At 34.8% G+C, this 20,933-nt stretch overlaps 1 protein-coding gene across 1 annotated transcript in view; it reads right to left on the bottom strand.

Moving 5' to 3' along the window:
• The window catches only part of LOC145661024 (uncharacterized), a 48,951-nt gene extending 29,553 nt beyond the window's left edge, over positions 1-19,398 (bottom strand). The window contains exons 1-2 of the mRNA XM_081726461.1: positions 19,245-19,398; positions 9,747-10,559 (exon numbers count right to left, since the gene is read on the bottom strand). Coding sequence (XP_081582587.1) covers positions 9,747-10,559; positions 19,245-19,256 — 825 coding nt within the window. The 5' untranslated portion in view covers positions 19,257-19,398. The remainder of the gene's footprint in view (positions 1-9,746; positions 10,560-19,244) is intronic.
• Positions 19,399-20,933: the final 1,535 nt, after the last annotated feature.

Below are 20,933 nucleotides of genomic sequence, written 5' to 3'. Positions count from 1 at the left end.
TAGGAAGTAGAACTACAAATACATTGTAATGACATCGCTGTAAAATTAACGATAATTGTTTTTTTCTTACTTTAACGTCCCATGATTATGTAGCAAGCTTAACGGAGACAAGTGATCATGATATTGAATGAAATGATAGAAAAAAGACAGTGGTAACAAATAGGGGACCCCGAGAAAATCTACGCACAAAGTGCTTGATCACCGTTAACCTTACTTGGCGCGAGTTGTGATCAGTCGTTCTTTCAGAAAAAGTGTTCCGGCGGGCACACGTAGTATTCCAGGAGGGCACTACTGGTACTATTTTATTTATTATCACATTATAGACATATTATTTTGGTCTCGTCCGGGGGAGCACTCTCAGAGCTCCAGGGGCAGTCCCCCCCAAAACAAACATGTTTGAAAGAAACACTGGTTGGGATCGAAACAGAATCTCAAGAACTTTTTGATAGGTCACCATAAATTTTGGCCAAAGTTATGTAAGGTTAAAAGTAAGTCGTTTAGGGAAGTGCTGTTCAAACTGAAATCATGGAAATAGACCATTTAAGGTTTTATTTTTAGAGCAAAACTAGTAATACATAAGGAGGGGCTGTTTCAAGAAATCGATTAAATGTTCCAAGAGAACATTTCGTCTCCGTTTTCAATTCTCAAATGAAACTGGATGTCATAGAAATGCACTGCAACCTCCGATTTTAATAGGGAATAAACATTAAGGGATAGCGAGAAGCGTTTTTTTTTGGGGGGGGGGAGGGAATAGATCTATCTAAACTTCTAAAAATATGTACCTACTTATCTCTTAAATCTATTCAAACCAAAAGTGGCTCCGTAATCAATTAAGTTTTTCAGCAATATATTTTTGACCTCCACTAATTTCTCGACTATATAAAATCGGAAATGGATCATTTCTGGTTTCCGTTTCAATATGAATTGAAAAAAAATCACACCATTACTAAATCTAAAATGTAATAAAAATGAATTTCAATGACAACATTAAAGTTGCTGAGTAGAAAATGGAAGGTGAAAGTTAACATACTGTTGAAACGAGACTGGGTGCGGCGTGCAATTTATATTATACCACTGCCACCTGCAGCCTTCTCTTAAGTTTCTCAAAGTTTTTGCGTCAGGAGTTAGTGTCAGTCAGGAACACGAAGAATTGTTGACGGGCTGACAACGGCAGGAGAACTTCGATTGTTGAGCCGTTAAAAAATTCAAATTTCATTTTTTTACTTTATCTGTAACCAAGAAAGTTCTGTCGCTTTTTTACCCACCACCTTTGAACATCGATGTGTCACCTAAGACGTACTTGGAAAAGCATAAAAATAGTCCCCATCAGCATCGACGACCCTCTGCCAACGTTCTGGAAGACCAAGGATTCCATCGCAGTAGAAATTGCGGGCTGTGAAGCGACGAAAGTATTAAGTGCATTTTGCTCCTCTACTAGGGATCTGAACTGGCGGCCTCTAAAGTGATTGTCCACGGAATGAAACACGTGATAATCGGATGGTGTAATGTCCCGGGAGTATAGCAAAAGCAATGGTGTTTTCCATCCAAAGTGTAGAATGGTGTCCCGGGCCATCCTATCCACGTGAGGCTTAGCTTGTCCTGTAACTGGAAGACTCCTTTGCGATTCAGAAGTGCTGGCTCCAGAGTTTTGAGTGTTGTTTGAACACGGCTCAACTGCTGACAGTACGCAGTTGCATTTATGATCTAAACAGCTGGTAACATTTTCCAATGCACGATGCCGCGAGCAGTCTACCAAAAATACAAGAGGACCTTCTTCTGGTGAAGTGCTGGTTTCGGCTGTTTTGGAAGGTTCATGGGATGCTAATAAATGATGACGGTACCGTGGAGCTTCGTACCTACTTCTCATCACAGGTCAACACCCTGTCCAGAAATGACTCTTTCCTCAGACGAGACAGCAAAGAAACATTGGTGTCTGCTCGCGTTGCCTTCTGGCTCGGAGTCAAATCATCTGGGACCCATCGGCCCAACTTGTAGCGCTTCACAAAATGATGGAGGTGGAGTTGAATGGTTTCTCCACTCACACTGAATTGTAGTCCCAGTTACTCATGTGTCTGACCACTGTTCGCATCTATTGCTGCCTGAGGATCTTGATTTTGTACATGTGTTGGTTTTCCGGAATGTGTTGCGTCTTCGAGTGTTTCGTCACTGTCCTTAAACTTGTCAAGCCAGCGCTACACTCTCCACTTAGTCACGACACCCTCTCCAAAGGCCTGGTATATCTTCCGTCCTGCTGGAGCGACGATTGATCCCAATTTGAACTCGTACAGCATACATGCCCTTTTGACGCTTTGTGGAGATCCAATGTTCACTTTGTCCTTACGCAAGTTCACGGTGTAACTGAACTACCGCAACCAGGTAGTATTTTGGATATACTCACACCAACAACTGACCTTTGTCTTATCTCCATTCGCAATCAACTCACGATGTGAGGGCCAATTGAACAGAGACCTTCACAAAAAGAGACAGATCTTTCTTGGTTACCTTTATACAATGTGTAAACCAAGTTCCTTCGTGTAAATTGTAATTCATTTCAAAGAAAACAGAAAAATTAATTCATATATGTAAATCAATGGGATGAAAACCGAAGACATAGACATAAGTACTGAACACCATCAAAATTTACGTTTAGATTAAAGCTGTATTAGTGTTTAATGATATATAAAATGCTATATAACTTAAAAGCAAGTGATACTCAGGCAAATTATACTAACAAATTGTGATAAATATTCTGATGCTACGTTTTGAGTAATACAGCACAAGTTACAGATATAAAAACGTAACGTCAAGAGAGAGTTGCCATTTATCCCATCGGTAAATGATTCAAAAGGAGAGTATAAGAACAAATTAATTTGGCTCATTAATCACCCGAAGAAGTTTCAAAATTTAACTCACAAATTATCTGTAGTGCGAAAGCATTAAGAGCTTGGACCGCCACACTTAAATATGTATGAGTGAATAAGACAGTATCAAAAATAAATAAATAAATAAATAAATAAATAAATAAATGAGCAGGAGAAAGTGTATAAGTAGAAACGAAAAATCTGCTTGTTGACTTGACTTGAAATGCTGTGTCATTCAATGCAAATTTTAGAATTTTACGGTTGGGTTCTTAGCTGATGCTGGATATTCCCCATCATCTCGCGGGTTACAACTTGTTCGTGGGTTACAACTTGTCTGAGTTTCTTCTAGGATTTTCACTTTTCATCCCACATTTTCCACATATTTTCTCATAATCGTTCACTCTGATTAATCCTTCTTCTCCGTTAGCCTAAGGGCATAATTATGGGAAGTAAAAGTATAAAATTCAAGAATATGTTTAGTTGACTTCTAGAGCATGGAAGCTTCTCGGTTCCGGCAAGTAGTCTACCAATAATTGCAGAATGATGATGGTGGCACACAATATAACCGTATTTAAATTAGAAACCAAAAGTGATTGTTAAATTTTTCAAGGATATGTGGCTAACCGTTAGCTAAACATAATCAAAATTAAATTCATTGATTATTTCAAAACATACTGTACAGTTCACTTTATTATCAATATTGTAATAACTTCTTTTAATGGCTATTAGACAAGTTAATCATATTAAGATTATTTTCCTTACGTGCTATTTTAGTTCCTTTTTACGTGTGTTTGAGGTTTGTTAAGAAAATAAAAAATCATAAGACTTCAACCGGGATCGAAATGGAAATCACGCTCTCGGAAATCTAGGTTGCGTGAAAAATCCAAGGAGATACTGATTCTCTGTAGATTTAAAAAATGGTGGGCGTGCAATGCTTGTAGAAGATGTACCTTGTTCGATCATTATCAGGTATAATCAGTGGCGTATTTAGGGGGGGCTTCCGGGCTTAAGCTCCCCGAAATCTTACTTACTATAGTAAAGTATATGAAATATCTTGCAGAATTTTCACATTTTCAGGCAAATCCCCCCCCGAAACAAAATCGTAAATACGCCACTGGGTATAATTGTTACCAATTTATGATGGTTTAAGAGCTAAAATTGGTTATGCATTAATGAGAACAAAAGTCTTTCTATTTTTAAGTTTTTAATGAGAAATAATATTTTTTATATAAAAGAAGTAAAAATAATGACTGCAACAGAAGGTGCCATAGAATTAGGCTTCTAAGTTTTTCTTCTTTTTAAAGAATATTTTTTGACCTAAATTTTCTGGCACAAGTGAAAACCTGAAACAAAAGAGAGCAGAGCATATTAACATTATATCATAATACGTCTTTTTAATTACTTTAATCCTATGATGTTCATTATTCAGTATAAATAAGAGCATTTATTTGTAAACATAATATATTGTCATGGTAATGTTAATTGAATTATCCACTACATGCACGTTGCTAATATAAATACAATACATTTATTCGATTTTGCAATTTCAGTTACCTAAAATAGCGATGTCGATGTGTTTTTACAATGTACTATTCTACTATGAAGATTGACCATATGTGTTACAGTGAAATTATGTATACATAAGAATATTTTTTTCAAAAGTATAGTACAGAGAAAATATATTCTGAATGTTCTTGATTTTAAATTCTAAATTCCTCAAATTCGGCCATCAATGGAAATTCTGTTCCAATTTTTTAAAAAAAGTCATAATGTCAAGAATAACTTCATTAATTGAATACGAAATATGGCCGAGTAAACCACACAGAACAAGTGGGTGATGTATGTCAGGCATCGGTTTCCAACAACTTTATCTCTGACTACCCATTACAACGTTCATTTCCTTTTAGTTCAAATGTTTCCTAATTGGTTCGTAATTATGCGTTGATTGTGTTCCCACTGCAAATCGAAACCAAGTCCATGCATACGAAATATACAATGTATATGTAGGATATCGAATTAGTAGAAACCAGGGTTAAAAGTGCGGGGGAACGCTGGGTGACGCAGTATGCTCCCTTGAAAAATATGTACGACGTCCCCCCAGTTCCTAAAAAAAAAAAAAAAAAAAAAAAAAAAAAAAAAAAAAAAAAACAATGGGCAAAGATAGGCAGGGGGAACGGCGTGACGTCATGTCCCACCTACCGTCCACCTATCTTTTTAGACCCACTTTCACTCCTGTAGAAACTATTAATGGATGTACGTGCAATGCTAAAACAATGTTATATCTAGACATTTTAGTCAATAAGTTAGATACCTTAAAGCTAAGAGAATGAAATACAGTATATTGAGGGAAAATGGAACACAGTATTTCCTAAGTGATCTTTCCGAAGGCAAGTCATCCCGTTTACCTTAATATAACGTACTTAAGTGACCATTAAACCAACAGACCAACAACAAGCTGAGTAACTTTTCTGTAGTTCGAAACATACAGTCTTGTCCAAGAAACCTGATAACTTATATATTTTTCAAAGAATGTATTGTCATATAACAACCGTACGAAAGTTAATTTACCATTTCGACTTGAAATATAGCTCTTAATCAGCGAAAAATGGTTTCAATTTATTTGATTTTTGTCCAGGTATGGGCAAGAATACAGAAATTTTAAAATAGTCTAGGATATTCAAGGTTGCACATTATGAACAAGATTGTACATTAACAACTATGAATGGAAGTGTTCGAAGAAACAGTTTTTGCATTAGGATTGGAGATAACACAAGAATTGAGCAATTCGGGCAACATTACAGAGGTTGTTGTCCTATACGCCGAAGACAATACCTCAAGGATATTAAGAAATGCAAGGTAATAAATGATGAACGCTTGGTCCTGCAGCATGTAATGGTGAGCGTAGACTGGAAGCTTACGAATAGACATAATAGGAGACTGCGAAATTGAATGCCGAAAATTAGTTTATGGAGGCTGAAAGCGGAAAAATTAAGGAGATCATTCAAACGAAGTGCTAAGAAAGAAATAAGCTTGTAAGAAAATAATGTGCAAAAATTGGTACCCAAGCAGTAGAATCATACTAGTAGCCACACAGAAAACTTTGTCAAGATCTTCAAGAAAAAAAATTCTCCTGCAGGAAAACAGAAGTAATGGAACGAGGATATGTAAGAAGTTATAAACGTGAAGAGAGAAACAAAGGAAAAGTGGAGTGCTTCTGCGAAAGAAGAGAATAATTTTAGTTTCAAAGCGGTTAATTAAGAATCAAAGAGGACGGCGGCTACAGAGAAAAAGCAAGTGTGGTGTGAAATGTATGATGAAGTTGAAATACCAGCATGAGTGAAGAAGGTATACAGATATACAAAAATTAGAGAGAAACAACAAAGAGCATTACTATTAGTAGACAAGAAAGAAAACGCAGAAAAAAAATTGAATATTACAGAAATAAAATGCTTCGCTGGATGTGCGAGATAACAAGAAGAGGCAAAGTGAGGAGTGAGAGTGTAAGGGGAACAACCAAAGTTATGGAGATAATTAAGAATATCTAAGAACGAAGACTGTAGTGGTATGACCATCCAATGGGAAGACAAAAGACTATATGTTCAGAATAGTGATTGCAATTGACGTGGGTCTGAAGAGAGGTAATGAGAGACCAAGAACGAAATGGATGGATGTGGTTAAAAATGACCAAAGAGAGAAAGGTCTAACAGGAAAAAAAAAAAATAATAACAGAATAGGACTTTGTGGAGAAGATCTAGCAGAAACGTCGAACCCACATAAGTGGAAAAAGGTGAAGTAAACGAAAGAATGTGTTGACCTTATTTCTCAGTATGTGTCCGTAACACGTTAATTTTTATATATTGCAACCACATAAAGGCATTGAAATATGAATTATGTTGTAATTCTCTCTGAGATGCTACCACTACGAATAGCAGCTAATCCTGAGGAGAGGGCCAAGAGGACCAAGAGCCCAAGAAACAAGACATATTTGCTTGTATATGTGACAATGAATCACACGTCCCCTCCCTCCTAAACTCATACAGAAATTTGCTCCGTTGCTTTCATGTATACATTTATTCTCTTGAAATGTCGACTGTGTGTATATTCTGAAAGGAATCAGTTTTTATTTTTTTTAATTTCATTGTTTGATTAATTTATTGGAGTTTTACGTTTCCAGCACATAAGTTATAAGGCGGAACCTATCGTTTAAAATGGAATTTTAACCACTACCTGTGCTTCTATCCGAGGCAAATATCCCTACCGCAATTGAACCATGGACTACACGCATAGAAATCTTGTTAACTAGCAACTTGGTTTCAGGGAAGCACCAGGACCGGATTAAGGGGGAGGCTTAGGGGGGCCCAGGGCCCCGGGTCTCCAGGTGGACAGAGACCTCCACTTTGATCAAAATCTCAACTGGCAATCTAAAAAAAGAATCATGACGATACAATTATCATCATAAAATAAACTGTGACCAAAACTATGAAACATATTCCCTTAACCCTCCTACTGTATTTTCACGGAAATGTATTTTTTCTATCTCTGGCATCCAGATGGATTAATCTAGCCTTGAGGAGCACAATAATGTTTCTAATCCATTTGCTAAAAAGAATCAGCTTCCGATGCTATCCCCATCATTGTAATCAACATCAGTCAGCATGTTCTGGCTGCCAGTAAATTATAGTTACTCGTATAGAAAGTATAATTAACACAATAACGTTACTATTTTTGCAACAGTAAAGTGGTCCGATTCTGAAGTCTTGCCCCTCATTTTACTTGGTTCTCAGTCAATGCCTGACCGCAAGCCTTTCATTTCCACAGGCGCTAAATGCTAAAATAATTTGTCAGTCGGGATTGTTTCAAATTCTACGTTTTAGTACTTAATGCTGCATGTTTCAAGCTAATTTGGAAGGAACAACATTTTGCTAACTCAAAAAAAAAAAAAAAAAAAAAAAAAAAAAAAAAAAAAAAAGTTAAAAATGATTGGAACTTTCTAACGAATTTTCGTAATTTGTTTCTATTTCATCCAAGAACATAAAATTCACATCTACTTTCAGGTGGGAACTAGGAATAGCACAATCAAAACAAAACTAAGCCTTTCAGTAGCTATAGCGACCTGGCACCGGGATTTTTCGAGCCTTGAACATAACTGTAGATTAGGCTAGAGTGATGAAACAATATGTTATAATTCTTCTTACGTCTTTGAAAATTATTCACTTCTACAAACTATTCTATATCTACCCTTGCTACACCATTTTATCAAAAATTCTTGTCTTCGTGCATTCGTGCTTATCCAGAAATTGTATATATACCTGATGATGTTAAAATGAATCAATTTCTTTACATTACTACTTTCTGAATTTTGCTACATTTTTTAAAATTCTCTTTAAAATATGCTTCTTAAAAATATAAAAAAATATTGTAAATATTCTGAGTCCATAGATTAGTTGTCATCTTCCGATAGACGTTTTAGATTTTATTGAAAAGAGGAAGAGAAACTGTTTGGGGTATTGACTATGAAAGAACTGTATCATGAGAGACGTGTTAGATAGTATGGTGGCAGGAAAGAGAGGGAAATGGAGAAGGAGATTACAATTGATGGACGGTATCAAAACAGTTAAATTGTACGTGAAGACGAAGAGGTTAGCTGAAGATCGTGGAGTATGGAAGCTTCTTACTCTCAGTTACAGCAAGTGATCTAACAATACCTATTATTATTATTATTATTATTATTATTATTATTATTATTATTATTATTATTATTATTATTATTATTATTATTATTATTTACATTGGATATAAACAACCTATTGTAACATTTTAAATAAGACTAGCGAATGTCAACATATGTTACTGAGGGTAATATTTTGCATACTCTCTTATCCACCTTTTATGCAGAATTCATTTGTACTTCAAGCATCTTAGGTAATTCGATCCTCTCGTATATTCATCTTACTGAACAACCCCATCCCTTTTTCATCCACTCTAAGTCGAACACCTAAAAACGCTGAAACAAGTGTTTAATTATTTTGAACGAAAAGTCAAAATACAAAATTTCACGTCTAAAACCTTTAGAAATTCCAAGATATGAGTATATTATAAATATTGCTATCTTGTTTCGCTCTCCTCTGCATCAAATTCCAAAACAACTTTTTTTATTGTTAGTGAAACTTTACGTCACAAATTCTGTGCACTGTCAAAATTTTAAGTTTCTAACTAAAACTGTTTGGGCTTAGGCATTGATCATTCTGTCACTCATTCATTCAGTCATGGTTTGTTCTTTTAAAGATAAAAACATAACCCGTTTCATAGTGCGATATATCAGGTTAATGTTAAAAATTGAATTTTTTTAAAAAAAAGTAATTCTTTGAGAAATGTCGTAAGTTCTTGATATTTGTAAATAAGCTTTCTCAACTTAAATGATAATTAAGTGGTGAAGATTAATTTGTACTTTCTTTATGGTACATTAACTTATCTCGGTGACATAATGTTTTGTTGAAATTCATCAACCATTTGTGTTTAGTACTTCCTCACATATGCAAGACTATTCATGTTTTACACTCTATGTCATATAATTACGAACCTATGTCATTAACCAAATAAACAGGAAAAAATAAGTGAGGTGGAAATAGATTCTTTTAAATTCTCTGAAGACCGATGTCAGATTTCTTTAACAGTGTGGAAAATACTTCATTTCTTTTCTCTGCCGGGAATCTAGGAGTTTTCAATGGATTTATACGAAGAAATAATAGAATGTAAATGATTCAGCTACTGCATAATGTGATAAACATTTAAACTGCTTAATAAACCATTGGAAACATAATGTTGATCCGTACTGTAGCAAAAGTTAGATTCTTACCTACAAAGATAAGTGGCGTAAGGTGCTTAGTAGCCACCCCCCAGGCCACCTCCACTACTTCCTCCGAATCCACCTCCAAGCCCTCCTCCGAATCCACTTCCCCCTGAGAGTCCTCCTCCAAATCCGCTTCCTCCTGAGAGTCCTCCTCCAATTCCGCTTCCACCTCCGAATCCTCCTCCAAGTCCTCCACCAAATCCACTGCTTCCGCCGAATCCTCCTCCGATTCCGCTGCTTCCTCCGAAACCACCGCCAAGTCCTCCTCCAATTCCGCTGCTACCTCCAAATCCTTCAATAGATTCGTGTTTGTGAACATGAACTGGAACCGGAACTGGCACAGGCTTCTCAATGGTAATTGGGACAGGTTTTGGTACATGAACTGGATAAGGTTTGTGAACTGGTACTGGAACTGGGTGAGGAACAGGAACTGGTACTTTTTTGATGACTGGGACTGGAACTTTTTTCTCAACAGTAACAGGGTAGGGCTTGGGAATATGGATGGGAACGTGTTTGACTACAGGGACCGGGACCTTGTGGGGCACAGGGACTGGCACATGTTTTTCAACTGGAACTGGAATAGGTTTTGGCACAGGAACCGGAACAGTTTTCACAATGGTGTGAATATGTTTTTCGCTCCCGTGCTCTAATCCCCCTCCAAATCCACCGCCATATCCTCCCCCGAAGCCACCACCCCCGTATCCAAAGTCAAAGAGCCCTCTTTTCTTCTGGTTTTTATCTTCGTCTTCTCCTTCAGCTTCTTCTTCTTGATTGTCAACTGCTTGCTCTACCTTCTTTTCCTCCTCTGCTATGGCGTAGGCAGCCAAAGCCAAGAGTACAACTAAAGCCTGAAAAAAAAAAAACAATCACTTTCAAAAATTACCTATAAAATATTTGAGATATGGGGATACAAATAAGTACAATGTACTATATGTAAAATTAGTTGTAATTACCAACATTTAAGGAAATTAACAGCTATGTAGTAGGATCTAATCTTAACAAAGCTCTTTAACTTTTAACTGCTTTTAACTTTTAAAATTGTCCATGTAATACTTGCAGTTGAACAATAATTTTAAATGAGCCTTAATTTCTGACTGTTTCCTTAATCCCATGGTTATTGTATTGATTGAGATACTTCATTTGCAATTCTTGCGAACATATAATAAGATAAAACTATAGTATTATTCATGGGCGAAAGAAAGGGGGCAGGGTAGGTCCCGGGCCCCTCTGGCTCACAAAAATATATAAGTAATATAGCAAATCACGTGTATTAAATTACAGAAATACCAGACGTAATACAGGAACCGTGGAGAAGCCCTCTAGAAAATTTTCTTCGGGCGCCACTGGTATTATCAGATCTTATTAAGAACAAAATATAACATATCTATGCTGTGGAGTGATTGAAATCTATTTCATTATCTTTGATATTAAAAGTGATAAATATACATTATATGCTGATGACTCAATGGAAAGGTAATAATTCACAGAATGTAGTCGGAAACTTAGAAACATTCGTCTATTTGGTAATGTTATTACTGGTAGTAATGTTTATAACTGTCAATATTTGCACTTAATATTACGCATATTTCTCTCAACGAGAGCAGCCTTTGTATTCTATACTAACAAGTGTATTTAGACATCAAAATTTGGCAACCTATCCCAATACAGCCTATCCATATTGATTTCATGGAATGGAATCACCTATACGTATCCTTATATACTGTAAATTTGAGTTCTATTACAAAAAAAAAAAAAAAAAAAAAAAAAAAAAAAAAAAAGGATGATGATGATGATAGTAAAATTCTTTCAAATCATGCGTTGAAATTTCAAACACTTAAAATGATAAAGAAAATCCGCTTTAAATAGTGATCTCTCATCATACCAAAAGTAATCACAGTCCACAAATTATCGGGGTCGGGCTTGCTCAGTGGTACAGTGTTTTCCTCTGATGCATGAGTCCTTGGTTCGATCCTAGCTCGGGCCAAGTGAGCTTTGTGGTAGACAAACACCGTGTGCGTGGGTTTTTTCGGGTTTTCCTATTCCTTCATCCTATTTTCTTCATTCCGCAATTTCATTCATTTCTCGTTATCACCATCTCCTTTAGTTTAGCCAGCATAACCTTGGGACGTCAAACTTGAAGATTTCACTTCATTTAATCCACAAGTTATTTTTTATATGATAATGAATACATATATAATCAATTGTTACCCCTCCCTCCGTTTGGGTAAGATTTTCCGTGTATTGAGAAAACATGATCAAATGTGCTAAAATGCCAAATATTTACTATGTTTGTTTTTCTTTTTTAATTTAGTATCTCTTTTTCGCACCGAGGTTATATGAGACGTGAACCTAGTTTAAGGTTGGAACTAGAACCACCGTATGCGTTTAAATTTTAGTATTCTCACATCGGGAATCTAACCAGGAACCACGTGTACTAAACAAAAGTGCACGCTCTAGCTACTAGACCACCAGTGACAGATAAATATTTGAGAAACTAGGAGGAAGACAATGGTAGCTGCCACTTCCGATGAAATTGAGTTGGATAGGGCCACAGAATAATATGTAGGTAATTGAATTGTCGGAAATGTCCTGCAGATGGCAGAGAAACCTTGTTTGGTATGTGTAATTGCATTGCATGCCAAGGGAACGTTGATCATTGCTTTCCAATTTACTGGAAAGTTAGAAATTGTGACTTACTATTGTCTTCCCAGAATCCACTCATTTATTTAGGGTTGCTCACAAGAAGAGACGGAATTCCGAACAAGCCAAAGATCTTCCAAATAGAAATAGCTATTTTCTATTCTATTCTAAGATAGTCTCGGTTCTTGTTTTGTGTGCCTTTCTAACGTTATCGTACTCCACTCTCTTTTCCTTGTGTTTATGCATTTTACAAAAGGTCTGAAAATCATTTATTTACGTCACCCATATTGAATTAGTGCAAGTAGAGTAGTAAACTGTGATTCAAAAAGCTCCAATTTTGCCAAATTTCATGTATTTGACTTTTAATAGTACAATTTCTTCTCAGACTTCAGGTTAGAATTTGGAAAGTCATTATATAAAAGACTGTCAAATACCTTGAAAATGTCTCAAATACCCAAAAAAAATAAATAAATAAATAAAAATAAAATAAAAATAAATAAATAAATAAATAAATAAATAAAAATAAAAAATAAATAAAATGATGAACCACAATATATAAAACGAGTATAGTAGATAATAGGATGTTTATAATTTTGCATGGTGGGGCACGAAATGATCCATTCGGTATTTTTTTGAGGAAAACTCTATCAATAAAAATCGTGCAATGAACCTCATAAAAAAAAGGAAAAATATACCATGGATACATGTTCTAATACAGAACATGTTCAATGTAACTGTCATTTTTATGTTGAACTTAATTTAAGCGAACATGGTTATTATTGCTTACTCAACATCTGATGCCATCCGTAATTTTACTGCACGCCTGAACAGTAAATCTCAGCTCCATCAAATTTTGAGAATGCTTCGAGAAAGTCTTTTCCTTAAGGCACCCCAACAAAGAATAGTCACATGGATTAAGATCTGGACTGTGACGGGAATGATATTTCAGCCACGAAACAGATCTAGAAACCACAATGAAATGAACTGCATGTTGAAAATCTAGTGTAAGAAATCCAATACAATGTTTGTAGTATACAATCTTGCACCATCTTACATAAACTGCATGTTAAAGAGCAGAGCAGTAGCAAAAAACTGTGAAACAAAGTCATTGAGTAGCATAGTCAAGTACCGCTTACTGTTTACCATAAGAAATGTCCAATCAGTCTGAGGCTGAAAACTGCAACTCGCACTGTAATCGTCGGAACATTATTCATTTTCATGAACCAATCGGTTACTTCACGGAAAATATTTTTCCGAAACATTCCCAAAATTTGATGGAGCTCAGAAGACTCATAGTTTAAGTGTGTAGAAAAATTACGGAAAACATGTGCCATCAGGTAATGAATAACGTCCATATTCGCTTAAACGAAGTTCAAAATCAAAATGGCAGTTATGTGGAATATGTTCTGCATTAGACCATTTCTTCATGTATCTTGTCTTTTGATACTAGTTTCATTGCAATATTCTTACTAATAAAAGTTTTATTTAAAACAGCAGATAGTGGATGTATGAGACACATATCTTAGTATTAGCAGAGCGTTAATGTACAGTATAGTAAACAATGTGTTTCTTACCAATCATAGGGCATACCAAATCGTTCTAAGACTAGATTCTCAATTTATGTGATGTGGACAAATTAATACGTTTAGTTAGGTTGCACATTTGTAAGGCCAAACAGCACCTGTGGCGTAGCTATTCTCAAATTGTAGCGCTATTTTGTGTTGATCTACAGTTTATTCATGATATCTATTCCCCTTATCTGAATTTTAATATGTTTCTCAATCTAAACACATTTGTATTGTATGGTTAACCGTTCACACAGTGGCCATATTACTTCATGAAGAAGAACTGGTGTTTAAAAAGAAATGAAATGCACATAAATAAAATGCTGAGAAACCGTTTTCTTATCTGTGTACCAAGACCATATTTTCTTAGAAAAGAGCTTTAGCAATGCTCATTCACAAGGAAAACAAAAGAGCATAGTATCTCGTTTCGTTTTATACAAACCTCCAATTTTATACGTTTTCTCATTAACGAGACTTTCAAACTCTTATTTCTAAGAAAACATGTTCTAGGTGCACAGATAAGAAACAGATTCTCAAATTTAAGAAATTACTTTTTATAATGTATATTTGTAGCTTAAGTCACTGTTTTCAAACTGTGCCTCCTGATAAAAGCTTTCGTCATTTCTCACCTACTCTACAGCAGTTTATTAACACGGCGTTCTTTTCTAATAGTTATTATTGTTACATGTGATTTTTTGTATATTCTGGTGTGGTTACTATGTCTCTGTGTTTTGAGACTATGTTTCTTCTTAATATCAGTGCTTTTATGTGTAGACTATTTATATTTCCGTATGCATAGGCTATCATATAAAGTCTATTACGAATAGCTAGTTATAGACTATTAAATAATGTGATCGATCGCTTACTTTTTGAGTATGGAGATCCTAGTTCGATTCTATATTAAACGAGTTAGTGATATACAGGCAGTATTGCGCTCGAGGTTTTCCTCGGGCTTCTCTCGTTTCCTCCCACACCAATTCAATATAATCACACACCATCATTCACTATCATTAATGCGGCCACTGTGGCTCAGTGGAAGAGTTTTCACTTCTGGTGTACGGGGTCCCTGATAAGATTCCAGCTAGGGCCAAGTGAACTTCGTGGTGGGCAAACACCGTGTGGAGGGTTTCCACGGGGTTCTCCCGTTTCCTCCTACTTTCCTCATACTTTCTTCATTCCACCTTTGCATTCATTTGTCACCATCACCGTCTCCTTTAACCTAGCTTGCATAACCGTGGGACGTGAAACTCAAAGATTTCATTTCATTTTTTCAATATCATTAATTCCCGCATCTTTTGACGTACAGTCAGGACATAATCATTAGAAGTAAAATCGAAACAGCGTTTCATTTTATTTTCCCAACCAATAACGAATTCACACAAATGCATATCGTAAAGCATGATACACTTGCTTCTAAACTATTTAACTTGCAACATATTTCATTTTGACAACAAAGCAATAAATTTTAAGTATTAAATTAATTTAGTAGAATTATCATTAAACATGGTTTTAAAAAATATCTTACATTTTAATGTTAACAATAATTTTCTTTATATGACATTCCAGCAAAACATTATTCACTACATACTAATTTCATTGCATCATAAATAGAATTTCATTATCAAGAAGTAAACTATACATTTTATATACTGCTTTATGAGTAGTTAGATAATCATGATTCATGATAAATGATTGGTATACGTTATTTAGCTTGTTGGATAGCAAGTTACACAAGTTCTCAATGGGAAGGCTCTTTTAATTACTTGTGCTTGGAATAACAATTATCTCCTTCTGTCAGATGTCTTGTATTTTGATACTGGTTTATGTGGTAGAGGGAACCGCTTGTCTAATTTTCAAAGATGTTTGATTGATGTGGTTGTTTTATGTTTCTTGTAAATACAAGACCATAGATCGTTTTCACACACCTCACTGACTACAAATCATCCAACAGCTTGACAGTTAACAACAATGTATTTCATTCAATGACTTCCCTTGTATAATGGTTTGCAGTCCAATAAGCTCTTCATTTCAACGTACTTTATGTAAGTAATGTAATACATTGACAAGCATACGTTATGTATATCATATTCAGCAAATTATTGAGCAGTTTGTACTTAGAGTTTTTGCATTTTTTAGCTGGATTGCAATTAAACGTCCCTTTCAGCACCGAGGTTATATTAAATGGGAACCTGCAGCTTAAAGAACATCATGACTTCCTACCGGGAATCAAACCCAGTTCTTCCACACCAAAGGGCGTACACTGGCCATATACCCACGAATAATTCATTTGGTTATATTGCAGTTAAGCTTAACATTGAACACCGAGACTATATGAAACGTAGGCCTACAGGTTAACGTGTAATTTGAACTACCAGGTAGACTTATCTACATGATATTGTTATAAGAATTATATCTTCTGTATTTTATGTGAAAATTACTTTGAATAATCTATTTGAAGCGTAAGGAAATAGATTACTCGAGATATACTAATGGTATATTTTATGACGTAGTTTTCCTGGTATTATGGCATTATAACATGTACATCGAAAATAATAAATCTTTCAAGAAATTGTTCATCATACATCAATAAATAGTACTACGTGACGAATAATTTATATATAAACTAGACCTTACCAAGAAGCTTTTCTAAACAGTTACTGCAATAGGAGATTACAGAAAAATAAGCTCCATTACACTGTATTAACATTATCTCTGTATATAAAAATGAAATCGATATTGTGTATATATTGTTCTTGCAAGAGAAAACGGGTAGAACGTTTGAAATGAATTTTTGAATGCTATTAACACTTAGCTCGAGCTGCCTTTTATCACATTCTTTTGAGTAGAAAATGGATCTTAAGAATAGACAATGGGAATTCATTGTTTTTCTTTGCCAAGAATAGAGTACGTCACGAACCCGTAAAGTTAGGGAAATAAAACATGGCGCAAGAACATCGTTGAAAATAAGTGATTACATGTTTCAACGTTTACGAAAATTCCTTTTCTAAAAGTGGAAAAGGGGGAACAATCTTTACAATATTTTAATTTCCGATTTTATATTCATATCGAGCTGTGTATTTTTATAATTTTCTTTTGCTTAAAACACATTTTCCAAATGTGTGAATTGCGTTCAAATATACCTTTCAAATATTTTCTATACTTCATATATTTACCGTGCGGTAAACAGGTACGTCCTCAATACACGCACTTTTTCAGTTGTCTTGAAACTACGAAATTAATCTGTAACTTTCAACAAACTACCGATCTAACAATAATCAATCTTCGTACAAATGTTTTGTTTAAATTTGAGACTTATATTACTATAAAGTAAATACATCATCATCAAAACTAAAGCAGCTCTTCTGATGATCCAGTCACTTTATAGTAAATTAGGTATTAAAAAATTAAACAGAAAAATATGTAGAATATAGAGTAGCGTGTTAAAAGAAAAAGTGTTTGGAAAATCAAAGGTATTGGCCGTTTAGTTAGTATTGTCACTTAAGCATTAAAGCGTTTACATGATTCGTGCTAAGGCAATTATGCACATGATTTTATACGACTTAACGAATCATTAAATTCCATTTTCTCTTCTTGCTAAACCCATACATGAAAATGGAAATATGGTCAACCAAATATCATTGAAAGACAATGCATTCTTATCCTACACGGAATTAGATTAAACACCTGTGAATATTTTTTTCACTAATCAAACTTGTTTAAAAAGACAAAATTAAATTTTTGCACCTACGATTAGGGAAGTATGCCATACATGTGTGCATCCATTAGATTTAGCAGTTTTCATAGAACAGTGTACCTTAAGCTTTTTAAAATATCCCAAGTAAGTCTAAATAGGACTACACGTTGATACCAAATCGCAAATTGTTACAAAAACTTTGAAGGTTTTCAGCATGTAATATTTATTTCTCGCCTCAAATAAATTAGTATCGTGGTTATATCAGAAGCATTATAGCTAGAGCAAGAAAAATTAATTAAAAGTGTATGCATCACGTGGTCTGGGAGCCAACTCCATCTTTCTAAGGTAGGTATACCTAAGCCACCCTCTCCATACACTTAATTCAGAAATATTTGAAATTTGGGCAAAGCAAGAATGATCTTTTTCGAATTTCGTAACGCTGACAAATTTTAGTAAAAATTTTCAGTCTTTTTTGAAAAAGAATTTTCCTAACATTGTATTCCTATTGTATTTTCTGAGTAGCATTGTATTATTAAGCATGTGCTTCCCTTTCTTTCCTATCGAATTGCATAAGTGATTAAATACTAATTATAAATAGCTTGGTTGATGAAAACATCCAGTACAATATAAAGTGCTTCAAATTGTTGCTTTCAAGTGGTTTCAGATTCGATAACCGAAGTTGTAATTCGTTGAGCTAATTCCATACAAGAACTTTTTTTTTTAAATATCTAATTGTGGAATATTCCCATTGCATTAGGATTAGGACTAGAAATTAGATTTCTGAGCTTCCTGCATTTATGACCATGTTAGCCTGTCACGTATGAGGAAGACATCTCTATCTCGGATAATACTATCCGAAGAAAGGGAAGAAAGCTGCCTAGGACCTGTATGTTAGGTACTATCCCTGGTGCGAATGAGGAAAACCCAGAAAAACCTCACCCAAGATGGCTTTTCTGAAAAGGTTTTACACTTGAACGACCAATTATTCCCACTGAAAATTGAACCCCAAAACCGCTCGCACCAATATTCCCATTTCAGATAACACTTTGTTCTCTGGCGTAGCTATTAGACAGAATAAAATATCTGATTAGGAATTGGAAATTTGGGAAATTTGAATAAGATAAAACTTCACTGTGGATATAATAAATTACAGAAACAAAATTTAAATAAATATTTGCACTAAGCAAAGTTTTCAAAGATATCACAATACGCAAGTAGTGCAACATAACATTATTAACATTAAAGAACTTTGGAAGCCGTGTTTTATATGGTCTGAGTAATGGTAATTTATTTTAATCTTTGAAAAAATTAAAAAAAAGGTAGGTGTGTTAGCAAAACGCTATTTATAATCAACTAAGATGTTTCACTGTGAATATGTAGACTATCTTATTATTCACATTCTAAACTTTGTTCTAATGTTGTTTTAAAATTTTCTTCATATTGTCCATCAGTTGGCACTTCGAAATTTGATTCCTGACGTCTTCACTGTCTATATTGCACAGTCAATAGATACGAAACGCATAGAGCAAACCACATATCCACTGCAAGGTTTCACTAATCACACTCACACACATATGAAAAAGAAAAGGCACTGTAAATACAGTATATACATATAAATAAGTATATAGACTTACCGTTAACTTCATGTTGTTACAATTTGTAGAAGGGATTAATATACGAAAGAGAAGCTGACCATACAATCCCTGGGGGGTAGACTGAAGGGTTACACAATCAAGAAGGTTTATATACTGATGAATCGTTCTGGCCAGTGATCATACTGTTTCACCTTTCCCTATATTCGGTTCTCTTCCGATGATATGGACACGTAGGAAAAGAAAAAAAAAGAGAGAGAAAGAGACATTTAACAACTCCACAAATAACTTCTCCGATATTATCTTAAAAAAAGCATGTACTGTAGCTTCACGGATGGGATTTCACCTCCTCCCTGCTGCTAATTAGACAATGTTGATTGTTTCGTTTTCCTCTTTGCATCGTAAGTTGTTGATCTGCTTTGATGATTTCTTGTGTGTGATTTCACAATTTACCTCGGAACTGATCCGAGACCAAGAGAAGATTCGAGATTACAGGAAAAATAACCTATTATTCTAATAACATAAGTACATACTTTTATACTGTAGCAATAATTTAAAAAAAAAAATACTTTTTGTCTTTGTATAAAACCAGTTTCTTATTCGATTTATAAATAAGATTTATAAGTATATTGTATCAACTTTAAAGATGAGATCATCCCAGAAATATTTTTTTTTAAAATATGATTTAACAAAAAAGAATCCAGAAACGATTTGATTTGTTTGGAGTTTAAAGTGCTACGTTAAATAACGAATGGGAAAATTTCTTAAGGTAAGACCCCGAGTGGGTATTGAACTTAAACCTCGCGTAAGAAGTCAAATTATTAATCACTTTCGAGTAACTTACTGACAGCGACGCAACTATGCTAGTTGTCGCCCGGGCCAAAAACTCGCCTTAGAGCCCCCCTCCCCGTGATTAACAAACCAAAAGGCTCCCTAACTACACTTGATATTGTCATCACACAGTAATTCTCCTATTCTATTTTTTCTTCAAGTGGGAAAACTTGATTTCAAAATTGCTGTACATAATTTAATTTTTAGTGCAAGATGAAACACCAAACTAATCAGTATTTGATTGTTAAATAACCTGATAATAACCTGTTTGACATATTCTTATACTCTTATCACAATAACTGAAATCATCATATTTTTGAAATTATAACGGGATGTGCATATGTGTAAAATGAATCAACTGTATGTTGCTTTAGAATAGAATAGAATATTTAATTATAATAAATAGTCAAGCTGTTGTCTCGAGTATCATACACGGACACTTTACTTAAATTGATATAAGTTAAATGAAAACACAAAAAGCTGGAACTAAAATTTAATTTTGTGAGTTCTTTGGCTGCAAAGGTTTTTATGATGTCCTCGAAAGATAGCTTTGAAACTAACTTATGCTTTATGGATATGATCCTGAGGTTGGTGAATCGTTGTTGCTCTATAAAGTTTCTGAGTTAATTTTTTATTATCCTTAGCTTGCTAAAACTTTTCTTTTCTTGACTTATGGTGAAATAAATATTTGTCCAATTTTGCGCCCCCCAAATCCGGCGTCCAGGGGTGCCCACAAGGGGGGGCTATGACGCAAACTGCGTCATTGAAATATTTGGGGGGGGGTTAAAAATCTATTTAAATATGTTTGAGAGGGTGTAAAAATTAATCGAAAAGATTTTTTTTCATGGAAGAACACCTACGGATAGACAATTGAGGGGGGGGGTGCGTCATTGACACGAG

This window comes from Thermobia domestica, chromosome 9, assembly GCF_964235325.1.
Source record: "Thermobia domestica chromosome 9, izTheDome1.hap1.1, whole genome shotgun sequence".
Lineage (NCBI taxonomy): Eukaryota > Metazoa > Arthropoda > Insecta > Zygentoma > Lepismatidae > Thermobia > Thermobia domestica.
The sequence above is the reverse complement of the archived record's forward strand: the minus strand, read 5'-3'. Positions and strand labels throughout refer to the sequence as shown.